Genomic DNA, 18,134 nt, shown 5'->3' with positions numbered 1-18,134 from the left:
GCTGATTGCCTTCTTTGGTTGAATCAGAAAATGCTCAGTTTTTCTCATGCCGAAGCTTTGTGTCTCTGCAAGTGCTCGGGAGGAAGTGGGCTGGGTCGGTGGTGGATTGTCCCCGAGAATATTCTATTATCTGAGATGAAATGCCCAGTACAATACCACTGAAGCTTTGGGGATCATGCCTGAAATGACCACTGGCAAATACACAGGAAGGGTTCGGATATTTGCAAAAAATAAAAAATAAAAAATGGGACCGATTGTTCCTGAGTTACTTTAGCAATTTTGGGGACATCGGTTCTGTTTCCAACAGTTGGTTCCTGTCTTCAGCCCAAGGCAATAGAGCAACCTTCTTCACTTTTAAGATGCGTGGACTTCAGCTTGCAGAATTCCCTGCACCAAACCACTGCACTAGATCTTGTAAACGTTTTAGGCCTTTCATCTGAATGGACAATTCTACTGATGGAGTGTCCGTCTCAAGTGCCATGCAATGAAAGTGGCATTTCGTGCAATGGAGTCTGGTTTGGTACCAAATAGTTTCCTAAATTCTTGGTGAAATCAGGCCTTTGTTTAGGATGGGGAGACTGGAAACTTCATATTTACCTGTAAGGAGAACCTATAGCTTAATCAGAGGGTGCCTGTTTTATAATCTCCAGCATCCCCAGGTAAGGCTGGAGAAGACTTCTTTTGATTCCTTGGAGAACTATTGTCCATCAGTGTAAGTAACATAGAGCTAGTTGAACTGAGACATGCACCATGCAACATTCAACGTCAAACACTAAACCAGAAGGCAGTCTCTTCAGTTTCAGCTTAAGGCAGTATCTAAATTCAACTGTCTTATATTTTGTAAACCTCATTGGATGAAGCAAGCTACTATAGCTTATTCCACAACTCCTAGTTACAACAATGCAAGGTTTACAGTACTTAGGTAGCAAACGGCTGCTTTTGCAATCTTCTCTACTACAGTTAGCAAGAAGCTCTTTTGGGATTGGTTTCCTTATGAGGGTGAGGGAAACTCCAACGATGTACGATGACGTGCTTAACAATTCTTGGACTGTAAATCCATCAAGGAACCCAGCTCAGCTGCCCAGCAAAACCTCTCTCTTTCTTTTTTCAAAACGTATCACTGAAACCTGATTTTGCAGCAACAATTGGAGAAGAGAACAAACAACTTAGCCAATGACACAGAACAAGTTTCTTTCCATCTGAGTGTCTTCACTCCATCTGAGTGTCTGGAGCCCCAAATTTCCCGTTGCTAAGCGGGACAGTTATAAAGGGAGTTGTGCCCCCATTTTACATCCTTGTTTGGCCACAGTTGTTAAGCAGATCTCTGCGGATGTTAAGTGAATCCTACGTTTGTTAAACGAGTCTGGCTTCGTCCCCCCGTCGACTTGTCAGAAGCCAGCTGGGAAGGTCGTGAAAGGAAATCACGTGACCGCAGGACATTGCAACCGTCATAAATACGAGACGGTTGCCAAGCACCTGAATTTTGATCTTGTGACGATGGGAAAGCTGCAATGGTTGTAAGTGTGAAAAATAAGGCATAAGTCCCTTTTTACAGGTCTGTTGTAATTGATCATTAAACTGAATGAATGGTTGTGAGCCAAGGATTACCTATATTCAAACTATTGCCAAGATATTTTTTTAAAAAAACACCAAAAGTCTCCTCCTGCTCCCACCCCCAGGGAAGCAAACTTTTAAAAAGGGGAAACTGTTTTGCAAATCAAGGCCTTGAATGGTTCCAAGAGAGTAAACACAAGACAAAGGTAACAGCACAGCCTTTTACTCTTTCATTCACGAATCCTGTTTCTTCACAGATAAAAGGCTGTTTGCAACTAATTAGCTCCGACAAGAAAGAGCCTTGCCAAGTTTTTGCAAGGTTGCAAAAAAACAACAGATAAAATTCCTAAACAATAAATCAGAGAGTCTCCAAACACCAACTCAGATATTCTGAACGTCCACAAGGCTTGAGTGCAAAAACTTTTTTGCTTCCTGCAAAGAACTCCGGTTTCTCAGCTGGCTTTTATTTCTGAAGGGAGGGGCCATTACCTTACAGCCTTACTCCTGAGTCACCCATGCTGCTGCAGTTGCTCTTTCCTTCAAGCAGCCCTGCACACACAGGCACTGGGCACAGGCTCCTCAGGGAACTGTTCCTCACTGCTGCCAGCCTCCACCATCTCCGAAGGCAGCACTCCACTCCCTGATGGTCCTGGCCCCATCCCTGCATCACACGCAGGACCCTTGTTGGAGTTCTCGCTCTCCGAGACCTCAACCATCCACACCTGCTGCCAGTGAACCACAACAGCTTGCGATAATACACTGACTCATCAAGAGCAACAACGTGTCTAAAAAAGTTTGTTCCACTAACCAAGGTGCTCTGGGTCCAATCCGACAGCTCAGATTCATTGATGGTTTTTAAACAAAAAAACCTTTATTTTATTTTGTTTTTCAAAAACCTGGACTGATTTTTTAATTTCTCTCCCGAAAAGGAGAAAAAGCTCCTTTCCAAAATGGTCCAGGATTCCACACACACACTGATGCCTGGCCGAAAACAAAAATCAGAAACCGAACGTGTTTTTATTTGACATGCAAATTGGAGCCAGTTAAATCAAAACCGGCCCAGGTTTTCTTTAAAGGGGAAACAGATTCTGGTTGATTACATAAATCAGAAAAGAAAAAGGAAAAAAAAAGCATGAGTCACTGTAACTTCAAAGGAAAGGGAGGGGGGATTTAGCAGCTCAGATTTAAGAAAATACTACCGAACGTGCGGTGTTAAACAGGCCAACGAGAATTCCTCTTCCCTCACAATTATAGGTAGTCCTTGACTTACAACCACAATTGAGCCCGTTTTCTGTGGCTGAGCTGTCCATTACGTAAATTTTTGCACCATTTGACGCGTTCTCTTGCCACCGTTGTTAAGTGAATCACTTCCATTGTTAAGTTGGTAACCCAGTTCTTAAGTGAATCTGGCTCCCCCGTAGATTGGGCTTGTCAGAAGGTCGCAAAAGCGGAATGTGTGACCCCGGGACACCGCCATAAATACAAGTCAGTTGCCAAGCGTTCAAATTTTCGTTTAGTTAAAAGGGAGGCTAGACTAGAAAATCCAAAAAAACATCCTAGAATAAGACGAAAATACATCATTTCTGCACTGTGGGCAAGGAACTGTGCTAGGAATGGAATGGAATATAGAATAGAATAGAATAGAACAGAGAATAGAATAGAATAGAATAGAATAGAATAGAATAGAATAGAATAGAATAGAATAGAATAGAATAGAATAGATATAAATGGAATGGAATAGAAAATGGAGTAGAATAGAATAGAATAAAAATATAGAGTAGAATTAGAGTAGAGTAGAGTAGAGTAGAGTAGAGTAGAGTTGAGTAGAGTAGAGTAGTGTAGAAATACAGGAATAGAATAGAATAGAATAGAAGGAAGGGACTTTGGAGGTCTTCTAGTCCAACCCCTTGCTCAGGCAGGAAACCCTAGACCATTTCAGACAAATGACTGTCCAGACTCTTCTTTAAAACCTCGAATGTTGGAGCATCCACAACTTCTGGAGGCAAGTTGTTCCACTGGTTCATTGTTCTAATACTGAACAATAGATGCCACTGGGAGGAATCGACTTGATTCATCTCGAAAAAAGGCATTTCTAAATCTGACACTCATCCTAAAATCCTCCCTGAACTTCAGTAGCTGCATCCGATCTGTGCTTGCCACGTACGTTGCATTTTAGCCACCCATTCTCCCCAGTTTTGGTGTTGGTGGCCAGAAGAAGGCAAGAAGACAACCGGTCTGGCTTGGGGAAAGTTAGTAGGAGCACCAGATCTCAGCTTGTTGACTGCAAGGACCAGGAGAAACAACAGATGCCCGCTTTGTGCCAAAAACACAAACCTGCTACTTTCAAGTAGATGAACTTCAAAACAGAGAAAATTGACTCTTGCGAGTCTCTCCTGAAGCAGATGATAGTTTCATAACCCCAAGGGTGAGTCCTTCTACCCATTGCCCCACAGCTGGGAGCACAAGTAGCCGTCGACGTACAACAGTTCGTTTAGTGACCGTCCAAAGTTATGATGGGCACTGAAAAAGATGACTTACAGCCAGTGGTGGGTGTCAGGACTCCCAACAAATCCACCCCCACTCAAATCATAAGTCTCTAGCCTCATCTCAGAGAAAAGAAAATTGGTTTATTTGAAGTGTTAGCTAGATGCAGCCGATACTAAAATGCATCATTCATTTCCCCCTTGACCCTGGCCTTCTCCCCACCCTCCCGGATGTATATTCTCCAATGGGACACACCCATAGCCAAGAGTCTTCAATCATGCTCTCCAGTAATATTCTTGCACTCCGACAACTTTGGGCTGCCAGGGTGATTATCTAGGCACTTAAGGAATGTTTTCCCCCACTCCCCCTTTTCTGGCAGCTAAAAAGACCAAAGGAGTCTCTTTTTAGTTGACAGTGGGATTCAAATTTTTTTTACTACCAGTTCTGTGGGCGTGGTGGGCGTGGTGGGGAAAAGATACTGCAAAATCCCATTCCCATCCCCACCCCAATAACCTGCTTTCCAGCTCCGTTCTCCTGTGCAGGGCAAGCAAAGAAGACCCAGCCAATCAGCTGGGACTCAATGGGAGGCGGGGAATAGATGGAGGCGGGGCCAGTCAGAGGTGGGATTGGCTGATTCCCCGAACTACTCAAAATTTCCGCTACCGGTTCTCTGCTACCAGCTGATTACCACCTCTGCATACAACCGTTTTTCATAGTTACGACCTTTGCAGCATCCCCATGTGATCAAAATTCGGATGCTTGGCAACGGGTTTGTACTTATGACTGCTGTGGTATCCCAAGCTCACGTCATTCTCTTTTGGGGACCTCCAGATGAGCTAAGTCAACGGGGAAGCTGGATTCACTCAACAACCCAGGTTGCTAACTGATCACCGGCAGGGATTCGCTTAACAACAGAGGCAAGAAAGATGGTAAACAAACAAAATTTCTCTTTGTTAAGTGAGGTTAACAAATGTCTTATTTAACGACATAAATTCTGAGCACAATTGTGGTTGTAATTCAAGGACTAGCTGTGGTTTATCCACTGCCCGCAAACCAACTAGCACAAAAGAGAAGTCAAACAAAGTGGTTTAAGGCTGTGCTCCTTTAAGATTATTTATTTAGCGTATGGCACAGCATAGATGGACCAGCAATATATATTAACATTTCACCTAGATTAGTAAAACACAATAAGAAATAAACGTGAGGAAGTTTGAATACCATCTAGCCACTGATGCGCAGCATCACTTATATTTAAAAAAAATCAGATACTGGATTTTTGTTTTTACTATGTCCTCAGCTTACAGCTGGTCACAACATGGTCTATATTTTGACAAGGGACCCCACACTCACACTGAGAGGAGGATTCATACAAAAAGTCCTGACAGATGTCATGGGAGGTGTGAATCCTATTCAGGATTGTCCATGGCTGACGTGTCTAAGAAAGAAACAGGCATATCGAAGGTACTTTTCCATTTAAAAAAACGCCTTCCATCCATTTGAGGGGTGGGTAGGATATTCTTCTCCCTGTGGACAGTACAGAAAGTGGGGTTCTTGGTTTTGCAGCCCCTGGGTAAATTCCAGCTCGAAGCCACTGACACAGAAAGCTAGAAAATGAAGAAGTGCATCTCCAGCACGCCAGAGGTGGCAAGTGAGATATGACTGACAGCTCTGCAAAGGTTAGGGTTATGGTTCAAATGGAGAATCCACTGTCACAAGAAGGGCAACAACCCAAAATCAAGTCGAGAGCCAATCCAAATCTATTTTTCAAGAGGCAACTGGACTTTCTGGTTTTTCTTGGAGGACATTTCGCTTCTCCTCCAAGTAGCTTCTTCAGAGGAGAAGCTTCTTGGAGGAGAAGCGAAACGTCTTCAAAGAAAGACCTGATGTATGACTGAGCACCTCCATAGACAATTCAAACTCTAGCCGAGAACAAGGTTTAGAATGTAAGGCCATTTGAACACCACTATTGGTTGTACAAGTATGCAATATACAATATTTAAATATACAGTATTTAAATTAGACCTAGCACCAGAGTATCTGGTGGAGTTTTAGATTTGAAGATGGTCCTAAACTTGAGATTAACCCTTAGACTTTGGGGGAAAAGATAAAAATGTCTGTCTAATCTTCTTGTTTGTGCTCCAAATAATAGTCCCCATGGACAGAAACAACCACCTAAATTTGTCAAGGACAGGATAACAGAGTTGGAAGGAACCTTGGAGGTCTTCTAGTCCAACCCCTTGCTCAAGCAAGAAACCCTACATCCTCATTGCAGACAAATGGTTGTCCGATCTCTTCTTTAAAAACTCCAGTGTTGGAGAGCGCACAGAACTTCTGGAGAGAAGTCGTCCCAATGCTTCAGTTGTTCTAACTGTCAGGAAATTCTTCCTTAGTTCTAAGTTGGTTCTTTCCTTGATTAGTTTCCCTTCATTGCTGATCCTTTCCAAAAGACGCCGAGGGAGGCAACATGAAATTAGAATCTTTGGGTCGGAAGCGAACAAGATTCTCTCCTGTCGCATCAAGGCCACCGCCCTGGCTGAAGGACTGAGACATTGGTCTTGAAAGAGATGATGACCTATCTTCCAGAGTAAAATCATCTATCAGGAAAAACAATGAGGGGGTAGCAGTAAAAGACCCACCCCAGAAGAATTTCCTCATTCTCAAAAGTTCTGGGTAAGTCTGAGGTGGCATCTTCCACAACAACACCCAGTTGAAATTTACAAAGCAAACTGAATAATCTTTTTCTGGAAAAAGAGAGGTTAAAAAATGACTGAAGTTGAGTTTTTGAGGGTCCCTTGGGAGGGAGACTCAGAGAAGGACCTCCTTCTGGTTCGGATTTTGTTGAGTTGGTTTGCATCAAAAGCTTAGGAGGGGAAATCCCCAGGAAATACACAGAGAGACTCTAATCAAATGAAGGACTCATAATAAACCCCAGAAGTAAGGATCAGGGACACATCGAGATGACATGAAGGAGATGACCATCAGCAAAGAGAAATTCAGCTCGGTTCAGCAGCAAGGGGGAAAATGTAAGTAAAAACCTGATTTTCTTTTAAATCAAAAAGATATCATTTCACCCCTTCAGAAATCATAGATGGCCTCCAGAAACTTTGGGTCCAGCCTCAGATGGCATACAAAAGTTGCTACTCAATTGTAAATTTAAATATGACCAAAGGGGGAAATGATGAAATGTATGGGGAATAATTTCAGGGTTTATGTTTTAATTCAATTTAAGGGCGCGTGGAATCAAATCACATTGAGGTTTTCTCTGAAGGCCCACTCACATTTCCTTTCTGGAATGCAGAATTCCAGCTGGTCGGAAGTCAAATTGTTTTCTAAAAAGTAGCTTGCAATGGAAACAAACAGTAGATGTTGTTATGGTGGGCTTTGCTCTCCAGGTTCAAAGTCTGGAGAAGTTTAAACCGCTGAAAGCTGCCAGGTGCATGGATTGAGTTGAGTTGGTTCAGTTGAGTTGAGCACTGCCTTAAATCATTGGTGTGGGTTGGATGCAATATCTCTGGCTTGGCTCTATTTTACATTGGTATTATTTATTTTCTTAAAATGGCCGCCCAACTTAGATATGTGTGTGTGTGTGTGTGTGTGTGTGTGTGTGTGTGTGTGTGTAGTAATCCTGCCTTCGTTCATAATAGTCTTGAAAGCCCAGTAAGAGTGAAGGTTGGGCAATCTTGTCTAGGCGCCATGATGTGCCAAAATAACGAAATCAACCTACCTTTACGAACTCAGGGAGAATTGCCAAAATATCGATTGCCGAAATATTGAGGTTCGATTGTGAGATTTGACAATGGTAACAGATTTCTTTTTTTTTTTTTAAAGAACGGCCTCTTTTTAAAAAGCCAGTGAATAACATATTTGCACACCTCCTCCATTTTTTTTTTCATTTCTTGTTTTGTCTTGTCTTTTCGAAGTTGTATCTGCCTCAGGAGGGTCTGCTATTTTTCTACTTTTTTTGCTAAAAGGCTTCAAAGAATGAGCCCTGCAGGTTGATACAAAAAGAATTGCTAAGGAATTTTAAAAAGTTGGTTTTCATGGTTCCTAAGAACATGCCTATTTCTCTTTTCTCTCTCTCTCAGTGTTGAGGCAAGTGCCTCCAGGAATATTCTGCAGCAAATGCAAATAATCTCAGTTCAGTCTCCCAACTGTAGCTACTAAGTTATTTTCTAGTCTTTTCTGAAACTCCACTTTCCATAATTGTTTTTCAACCTTGGTGTTTTCTTCTGATACACAACCCAGCTGCAGGTGTCCTCCAGGACTGGGTAGGGCAGAGGCCCTTAACCCTTCTGCCATCTCCCTTTCTCTGGCCTCTTTTCTTCTTCTTCTTCTTCTTCTTCTTCTTCTTCTTCTTCTTCTTCTTCTTCTTCTTCTTCTTCTTCTTCTTCTTCTTCTTCTTCTTCTTCTTCTTCTTCTTCTTCTTCTTCTTCTTCTTCTTCTTCTTCTTCTTCTTCTCCTCCTCCTCCTCCTCCTCCTCCTCCTCCTCCTCCTCCTCCTCCTCCTCCTCCTCCTCCTCCTCCTCCTCCTCCTCCTCCTCCTCCTCCTCCTCCTCCGGAAAGGACTGATCTAGAAAGTAATAATATAGAATACCAGAGTTGGAAGAGACCTTGGAGGTCTTCTAGTCCAACTCCCTGCTCAAACAGGAGTCCCTATATCATTCTGGACAAATGGCTGTCCAAGGTCTTCTTGAAAACCTCCAGTGATGGAGCACACGCAACGTCTGAAGAAAGAAATTTCTCTTTGTTCTAGGTTGGATCTGTCTTTGATAATCTTCCATCCGTTGCTTTCTTTTCCTGTCCTCAGGGGCTTTGCAGAACAGGTAGGTCCCTTCTTGTTCTGACAGCCCTTCAAAATATTGGAAGAAATCATCATGTCTTCCCTTGTCCTTCTCTTTGTTGACCTAGAGGCACCAAGCTCCCTCAATTGCTCACCTTCTGGTTTTAAAATAAATAAATAAATAACATAATAACAGAGTTGGAAGGGGACCTTGGAGGTCTTCTAGTCCAACCCCCCCTGCTCAAGCAGGAGACCCTAAAAGCCATTTCAGACGAAAGGTTGTTCCGGTCTCTTTTTGAAAGCCTCCAGTGAACGGAGCACTTACTTACAACCTCTGGAGGCAAGTTGGTTAATCGTTCTCACGGTCAAGAAATTTCTCCTTAGTTCTAGGTTGCTTCTCTCCTTGATTATTTTCCATTCCATAATTTCTTGCCCTCTGGAAAGGAAGCCAAGTAGAGGGAAATGAGAAAAGACAGGTTTTAATCCAATAAATGAGCAGGGGGGAAAAAAGGTTTAGAAGAGCTGGAATACAAGCTTCTTCTTTTAAGAGCTTGGATTCGCAGCCTTCACTGACATGTTTATCTTTCGCATATCCCCTAAAAAACATTATCTCCAGTTATATTTTCTAACCTGGGCATTTTGCCCGAAGAAGGGACCCATCAGAGTCGCAGAAAGCTTCGTGTTTTTAAAAATTACAGGAGGAGTATGCTGCAATTCTTTCAGGCAATTGCTGCATTCAACCTGCAACATCCATCTTCCAATTAAGTCCAAAGACGGCAAAACTTTGGAATTTTCTACTTGTGCCCATCACCGGCCCATCAGCCTGCCGAAAATGGGAGGACGCTTTTTTTAAAAAAAATATCTCAGTTGGTTTTCGCAGGGCTTTTTCCGCGCAGTTTGATTTTTCTAATGTCAATTACAGCCAGTTTATTTCTACGCAGCTGAGGTTGCGAGAACATAAAAGTTCCATGTGGAGAAAACGTAAAGATGGTGGAATCGCACACAACACTGTGCAACTTGTACTTTGCTTTTGCTTAAGTTGCGGTGTCAGTTTTGTTGAGTCATTGCAGGCGGGTCAGCCATTACAGTTTCCAAAGCATGGTGTACAAAGCTTTTGCGGACGAACCGGGCCATTCTGACTCGTGCAACACAACCCGGTTAAAACAAACCACACCTTGGAGTGATGTATGAACCAGACATAAATGCATCAGCTTCTATGGATGATCTTTAGAGTCTTTGATGTAAAGTTACCTTAAATTTCTCCATCTTGGAGCGTTAACATGGTCCTCTTAAGTCACCATTTCTTTGGCTGTGGTTTATTGAATAAACCACAGTTGCACAACGCATGAGTCATGCCCCACATGAATTGAATACACACAACACTGCAGGGGAGAAAAAGAAACCATATTTGTGATAGCACCGCTCTATATTGCAGTAGTGAGGAATAACTTGGAATAACTTCATCCAATTCTGGTCGCCATGATACAAAAAAGAGGCCCAGGAGATGAGGTAATTTAAATATATAGAGAGAGAGATTGTGCAGAAATGGATAGATAGATTGACATTAAAAGTAAAAGAAAAATCTTTTAAATCATGAGTCTTGAGCCAAATTTCCAGAACTTCAAAAGGATTTATTAGGAGTAAACATGCCGGCGCTGCCTGGGTGTAGCCAACTCTGAGGCACATCATTCACTGTCACCCTTGACCCTGGTTTTCCCACCATCCCCTGGGTGTATCATAATTCATATAATTCAGTGGGACACATCCATATCCCAGAGTCATCAATCATGTTCCCCAGTTAGAATTTTGTGTGGCAGAAACTTCGGTCACCTAGAAACTATCTTTGAAAAACATTGATGGAATGCACTTTCAGTTTTGCAAACTGCTGCACTGCTCCCCAGTCCCTTTCTGTGGGCAACTCTAACAAGATCATAGAAATATTTTATGAATTGACATAAAGAAGTTACAAAGTATTTTCGAACATGAGGCTTGTTTTATAAATGGTTGGACAGTAGAGGTAGAAATCAGGAGTGGGAAAACTGTCAAAAGAGAAGGGAGCCTCTGTGGCACAGTGGTTAGAGTGCAGTACTGCAAGTTACTTCTGCTGCAGCCAGCTGCCTACAAGTTGGCAGTTCAAATCCCACCAGTTGATTCAACCTTCCATCCTTCCAAGGTGGGTAAAATGAGGAGCCAGATTGTTGGGGGCAAGAGGCTGTTTACAATGATTTATAAAGTGTGCATTACTATTACTGTTAATCTTCCCATCACCTCTTATCACTCATCCCCTCCCACTTGTGACTGTAGGACTGTAACTTTGTCGCTTGTATCCTTCCGATTTATATGGACTGTTTCCTAGTAGGATTTGATTGTTGATTGTACCCTAGGACTATCGTTAAGTGTTGTACCTGATGATTCTTGACTCTTGACTATCTTTTCTTTTACACTGAAAGTATTTACACCAAGACAAATTCCTTGTGTGTCCAATCACACTTGGCCAATAAAGAATTCTATTCTATTCTATTCTATTCTATTCTATTCTATTCTATTCTATTCTATTCTATTCTACCCTATGACTATCATTAAGTGTTGTACCTGATGATTCTTGACTCTTGATGAGTGTATCTTTTCTTTTATGTACACTGAGAGCATTTGCACCAAGGCAAATTCCTTGTGTGTCCAATCACACTTGGCCAATAAAGAATTCTATTCTATTCTATTCTATTCTATTCTATTCTATTCTATTCTATTCTATTCTATTCTATTCTATTCTATTCTATTCTACCCTATGACTATCATTAAGTGTTGTACCTGATGATTCTTGACTCTTGATGAGTGTATCTTTTCTTTTATGTACACTGAGAGCATCTGCACTAAGGCAAATTCCTTGTGTGTCCAATCATACTTGGCCAATAAAAGAAGTACTCTATTCTGACTCTGTAAGCTGCATAGAGAGGGCTGTAAAGCACTATAAAGCGGTATATAAGTCTAAGTGCTATTGCTATATTCTCCAAAACACCTGAAAGACAAAAAGCAACAGGTGGGAGCTAATGAGAGGGAGATCCAACCTGAAACTAAGGAGAATTTTCCTACAGTGAGAACAATTATATCGGTAGAAGGACTCACCTCCTGGAGTTGTGCGTGCTCCGTCACCAGGGGTTTTCAAAAATAGACTGGACAACCATTTGTCTGGGGTGGTATAAGGACTCCTTGCCTTGGGCAAAGGGCTGGATTAGAAGATCTCCCAGAGCCCCTTCCAGCTCTCTGATTCTAGGTAGCCAACTCTACCAGACTTCTTTTCCTGCAACCTGTTGTTCTGTTTTTAGAGACCGCCCTGGATTCAGACGTGCATTTTCAACGGATCATGCAGTGTTCGAAGGACCAGTATTGGGATGGCCTTCTGGGTAACTGTGTGTCGTGCAAATATGCTTGTCAGCCACTCAAGTTCCAAGGATGCGCCGATGTCTGTAGTAAGCATCTGAAAATGAAGTTCTATGGTTTCCCACTGTGAAATCGTTGTATTGTTCAACCACTTTGGTCCTGCAAACAGTCCACGAATCATGGTAGAACTGGGGCCCTTCCAGCACCAGTAGAAGTGCTGCAGATGTGGTTGGTCAGCTCCAGCAGGATGACCATGCCACTCAATGCTTTAGCAAGACTCCTTCTTCAACCCATTGACCTCCAGGTGTTTTCTGGAGGAGGTCGATCGAAGTTTAACGGTAGCCAGGTTCTGATCAAGGATGGTCAGTGTATGGCTGGTTAGATGTTGCTAAATCCCACTTCTCAGCATCACAGACCATTAGCCATGCTGCCATAAGGTTGGTGGGAATTTGACGTTCAGCAACCCATGGAGAACCTGCTTTTCTGCTCTACAGCACTTGGATGACTGTGGGTGGTACTTAGTGAGGTAGGGATGTATGAAGTGGACTTCTGTTGGTGCTAGAACTACTTCCTTTGCACATCTGCAGAAGGTGGGTTGCTGGAAAGCCAAATAAGGAAAGATCTATTTTACAGCCCCGACTCCCAAATTGTTTCCTGAATTGGCTTTCATGCTCCAAAGAAGAGAGGTCCAACCTTGGCCACTTCGAGACCTATGGACCTCGATTCCCAGAATCCTGGGTGTTGAAGTCCACAAGTCTTGAAGTTGCCAAAGTCGGACATCCTCTGCTCTAAAGCGCTGTGACCACTACCCACCCTTTGCCAGCCTCCAGAGCTTAGCAGCCATCCTTGACCAACAGCTGGAAGAACGTTCTGCCACCCCCCGACAAGCCAGAGATGTTCAAGGATGCAGGAGATGGAAAGGGAGGGAAGTCACATCCCCTTTTGCCGCATTAGGATGCTGCTGTTTCCATGGCTACGGGATGGGATAGCCAATGAGCTGTAGGACAGCCAACGATTGGATGGTCCCTTGGTGGGTGGAGAAGAGAGAGAGGCGGGCAGGTGCGTCTCCCATTTGCACAAACTCTTTCGTTTTACTTTTAGGCTCCTTGGAGTGCAGCAAGCAAGAGGGCTCCTACTACGACCAGCTCCTGAGAGAATGCGTCAAATGCTTCAGCATCTGCGGTCAGCACCCCAAACAATGCGCGCCTTTCTGCAGAAGTAAGAGCTGAAAGCGGAGCCTTTCAAAACAGCCAGCTGGATCTGGAGGGTTCAATTTTCCTCCTTTTTTTTTTCTTCTTCCCCACCCCGGAATGCAAAGCACACCCAGAGATCTTCCCCACCAGCCCCCCCAGTTTAGTAACGTTACCCTCCGTAATGGGCAGAAAAATCGGTCACAAAACTTGCGCCCAGGGATGAAACATGGGGTCACCTCCTGAGAGGCAAATCCTTTGCATTTCTTGAGGATTATTATTATTATTATTATTTTTCACACGCCACAAGGAAACCCAGCAGGGACTTTTAAAAAAATCTTTGCCAGATTGTTTACTCGTGGGCATTACATTCCCAGTTCCTGGTGGACATCCAACACATTATCATGCTTCATTCATATAGTCATGAAGAAGGGAGTGTTACATTCTGTGGGTGATTTATTGCATTTATTTACTTCACTGTGTTTGGTTTTGATTTAATTTTCTGGTTATGGATGAAAGAAAAGCATTGTTGGAATGCAAATCCTGTCACCGTCTGCCATCGCGAACCTTTGCTTGGGTAGCCAGCTCAGAAAGTTAAGTTCCCCAGGAAAATATTTGCAACTCAGGGTTGAGCTGTGGAGTTCTTGGTAGCTGTCTGAGCTTGTTTTTCTTGCGGACGTTTCATGACCCAAATAAGTGACATTATCAATGCTAGAAGGCGGCTTGTAGCAACCCCGCTCCCCTCCTAGCGCTGATGATGTTGCCTCGTGGGGCATGAAACATGTGCAAGAAAACAACCAAGTCAGAGAACACCAAGGATCTCTAGTCCTCCTCCTCCTCCTCCTCCTCTCTACAATCCCCACCCCCTTCTAGCACTGATGATGTTACCTAGTTTGGTAATGAAACGCCTGCAAGAAAACTACCCGGCTCAGAGAGCACCAGGAACCACACAATCCCCCAGATATCCATTTCCATCCAAAGATCAAATCCGGAGGCCACACATCGGAATTGGTCCTGAAATAAGTCGGGCTGTGGGATAAAACCTCGATTAACTCTTCGTTCTCTCTCTCCGCTCCATTTGACTCCCAGGGTCCCTTCCTGCCACTTTACCAACCCCGGCTGCTCTCCAGCCCCTGCAGCAAAAACTGGATGCTACTTATGAACAACAGGTGCTGCTATATCTGGCTCTGGTCTTCTCCCTTTGCATCCTGGTTTTCTCCTTGCTGTTGATTTGGATTTACTTTCAAAAAAGAGGGGACGAGAGGTTTTGTCGAGCCGGCTCAGCATCTTGCCATAAAAAGGGAGATCTCCCCAAAGGTACACACCTTTTTTTCCCCACCCTTATTCCAGTTGAAGCAACAGCCCTTCCTCGGGTGCTTGCAAACAGGCTCAAAGGAGGAGTATCAAAATCATGTTGTTGTTATTTTTTTTCCTTTTCCCGCCCTCCAGATGGTCTCATGGAAGTGGGAAGTTTCGGAAGCGACTCCGGCGGCAACCAAACTCCAGACCCTGTGGAAACCTGTGGCTTCTGTTTCCCCGAAGTGAGCCCTGCCATCCAGGAGACACGAGCCTGCCCAAGCCCATACCAGATAGAGATGCTGGCTGAAGACGATGCTGCTGCTGCCGCCGCTGTCCAGGGCGGGACGGTACTTCCTTCCGTCGAAGACGGCCGCTTCCAAATTATATGTTCTCCTTCCCAAGAAAAGATGCCGTTGAGCTAAGCCATAAACAGCGGAGGGGGTGTGGGGGAGGGGGGGAGAACAGGAGCACGACATCCCCCTCCCCACCAAAAGCTGCTTGCATTGTTGAGGTCTAGAACGGTAAGGGCTCACCTTACAGGGAAACCGAGCGGTGATATTTTTTTATTTTTATTTTTTAATCTTTGCCAGATTGTTCACTCGTGGGCATAAAATTCCCAGTTCCTGGTGAACGGTCCAACATAAAAATGCTTAAAAATAAAAAAAAAAGTCCTCGAGGGAAAAAAAAAAACATTATATAGGTAGTCCTCGACTTACAACGGAGGCCAAATTTTCAGTTGCTTAGTGAGACAGTTGCTAAGTGAGCTTTGCCCCCTTTTCGACGATCTTTCTCGCCATCGTTAAGCGAATCGCTCGCGGCAGTTCTTCACTTAGTCAACACGGTCCTTAAGTGAACTTGGCTCTTTCCCCCCGTCGATTTTGCTCGTCAGGTCGTGAAAGCGGATCTCATGACACACCCAGGAGACACGGCAACCACCATAAATGTGACTCCGTTGCCAAGCGGCTGAAATTTTGATCCTGTGACCATGGGGAGGCTGCGATGGTCATTCAGTGTGTGAAAAATGGTCCCTAAGTCACTTTTTTTCAGTGACGTTGTAACTTCGGTCACTAAATGGAGCTGTTGTAAGAGCAGAACTACCTGTATGCTGCAATTTGTCTCGCTAGCTATTTTCTGCTGTATTTGTTCACTTTATTTTTGGGGGGTATGTTTGCTTAAACGAATGGTTGTTTGCGTGTACACGTATGCCCTTTCCTGGTATTTTCAATAAACTATTGAGAGGAAGATCTCCGGGGAGGCGGTATTTCTATGGTCCAATTCTTTTTCCTCTGTTTATCTCATTTTTTTTTAGACGTTAAGAACTAAGAATTGTTGCAAAAGCCTCTTGCTTTCTAAAGGCGGTAGAGAGCAGACACAAAAGTAAGAGCTTGAATGCAGTATTTTAAGCCTTTGGAAGTCCCCCAAATGGATTCCTGGAAAAGGGTAGATGGATAGAGATTAAGAGAATCGGAAGGGACCCTGTAGGTCATCTAGTCCAGCCCCCCCACCCCTCTCAAGCAGACCCTACCTACACCATACGATGTGATTTGAAGGGAAGAAAAAAGTACTTATTCTCTCTTCATATTTGACGTTTCCATCCTGGAAAACTGTCTCAATGACTTGACGCTGACAAATTCAGAAGGGTTGAGCATGCATTGCTCCTTCTTACTCCACGTTTTTCAGAGGAAAATGCTGTTCACAAGTGGGTAATGATCGCTGGCAACTTAAGCAAACCTATTACACGGAGTTGCATTTCGTTTGTCCTCTCCGCCTATCCGTCAAAAATGACCCAAGAGCCTTCTTAACCAGGCATCTGTTAGTCAGCTTCCTTTTCGAAATCTTTTACTTCGTCAAGGAAAAGGTAGAATTCCACTTACCCCCCCGCCGCCGCCTTTTTGTCCCGGGAAGGATGAAAAAGATTTAAAGAGATCTACCACTGAGAAAATCAATAATTATAGCAACTCCACCCCCAAGGTTCTAGATTTAGGATCTCAGGATTGAGAAGGATCTTTTCCTGACCAAGATGGTGATGGGAGACCCACCAGGGGAAAGTGGGACTATCTCCAAGGGCCACATTTTAAGGACGGCTTGGCTCTAAGCCACAGCACACAGAGAGCTTTGAAAAAGCAAATGAGATCAATGGGATCTTATGGCTGCAGACTGATCACAGCCCAGTTACAATACATGATGTGTCTTTGGCTGAAATCTTCAGATGAATGAATAATGTCGGCCACTGGTCAAAGTAAAGACATACCCAACCTCCCTCCCACAGCAAGTAACATCAAAATGATCGAGATGCTATTTAATTCAGAGTCCACCACCCACCCACCCACAAACAGGCCTTCCTCTGGTTACCTAGCAACCACAGCACAAGCTCTGCCCCTCCGTGTGAGCCAATTGCTTTCTTTAGCACTTCTGTGACAGCATCGCGGGAAAAGGATGACAAGGATGCAGCAAAGCCAGAATTGTCCAAACTACGTTTCTGGAATTGCCTTCAAATGATAAGAAGGGAAGGAGAGGGAGGGGAAGGAGGAGGAAGGGAGGGAAAGGAGGGAGGAAGAGGAGGATGGAAAGGGGAGGGGGACGAAGGAAGAAGGGGAAGAGAAGGGAGGAAGAAAGGGAAGGGAGAGGAAGGAAGAAGGCGAAGGGGAGGGAAGAAGGGAAGGGAAGAGAGAATGGGAAAGGAGAAAAGGAGGAAAAGGAGAGGTGAGAGAAAAGAGAGAAGAGGAGAAAGCCGAAAGAATGGAAGAGAGCAAATCCAATGTATCTTCTTACACGGAAAAGCAAAATTAGAAGCACTGAAATCCATAGAAAGCAAGAAAGCGACATGGGTTTCGAAGTGACCCAGACATGCTTTTCCTTTTAGGACTAATAGATAAAAATAATTAGAAAGTTGGTAAAACTGATCGCTCTTGTTGAGATGGATGAATTAGCTGCTTTCATTAGAGAAGAAGACAACCATCTGATTGGTGCCTAGAAAAATCTCATGGAGGTTTTGCATACAAATGATTTATGATTTAGAGCTCTGATGACCAGGCTGCATAGATTATTGAAAGAAAAGAGTGAGCTTAAAATATAACTGCTCTGAAGATTATTGGAAGCCACTTCTTTGCATTTTCTTCCTTTCTTCTCTGGTTTTCTTCAACTTTTTTCTTGGATTATTTGTGTTCCTTTTTTTTTGTAGTTTGTGCTAAATTTTTATCTTCTTTTCAACATTTCAATAAAATTATATAGACTATTTAAAAAGCCACTGCATAATTAAAACCAAGGAAGAATAATAGTGACCAATTCTAACATTAACACAGAGGAAAATAACGGTCCAAATAAACCTATTCCAAGATTAAATTACAAAAAGCAGAGAAAATATACACAAACACTGTAAACAGCTATGGACAAACATGTTTCAGTTTTAGGCCAAGAGATTATGAACAACAATTATATGATCTGAATTTT

The 18,134-nt window shown here is 43.4% G+C and overlaps 1 protein-coding gene across 1 annotated transcript; it reads left to right on the top strand.

Annotated features, from left to right (window-relative positions):
- Positions 1-6,966: 6,966 nt before the first annotated feature.
- TNFRSF13B (TNF receptor superfamily member 13B) lies at positions 6,967-15,920 on the top strand. The gene is made up of 5 exons (XM_026704311.2): positions 6,967-7,061; positions 12,141-12,284; positions 13,297-13,413; positions 14,475-14,702; positions 14,835-15,920. Exons 2-5 carry the CDS (start codon positions 12,179-12,181, stop codon positions 15,104-15,106), a joined length of 723 nt encoding a protein of 240 aa, XP_026560096.1. The 5' UTR covers positions 6,967-7,061; positions 12,141-12,178; the 3' UTR covers positions 15,107-15,920.
- The last annotated feature ends 2,214 nt before the right edge of the window (positions 15,921-18,134 follow it).

This window comes from Pseudonaja textilis, chromosome 14 (genome assembly GCF_049901715.1).
Source record: "Pseudonaja textilis isolate UNSWEBS1 chromosome 14, rPseTex1.2, whole genome shotgun sequence".
NCBI lineage: Eukaryota > Metazoa > Chordata > Lepidosauria > Squamata > Elapidae > Pseudonaja > Pseudonaja textilis.
Note: the sequence above shows the minus strand (reverse complement) of the source record. Positions and strands in the feature narration are given on the sequence as shown.

Excerpts from the sequence above, each read along its gene's own strand:
- TNFRSF13B (XM_026704311.2), top strand. The coding sequence starts at position 12,179 with ATGCAGTGTTCGAAGGACCAGTATTGGGATGGCCTTCTGGGTAACTGT. Across the intron at positions 13,414-14,474 it reads ATGCGCGCCTTTCTGCAGAA|GGTCCCTTCCTGCCACTTTA; the intron begins GTAAGAGCTGAA and ends TTTGACTCCCAG. Across the intron at positions 14,703-14,834 it reads AAAGGGAGATCTCCCCAAAG|ATGGTCTCATGGAAGTGGGA; the intron begins GTACACACCTTT and ends CCCGCCCTCCAG.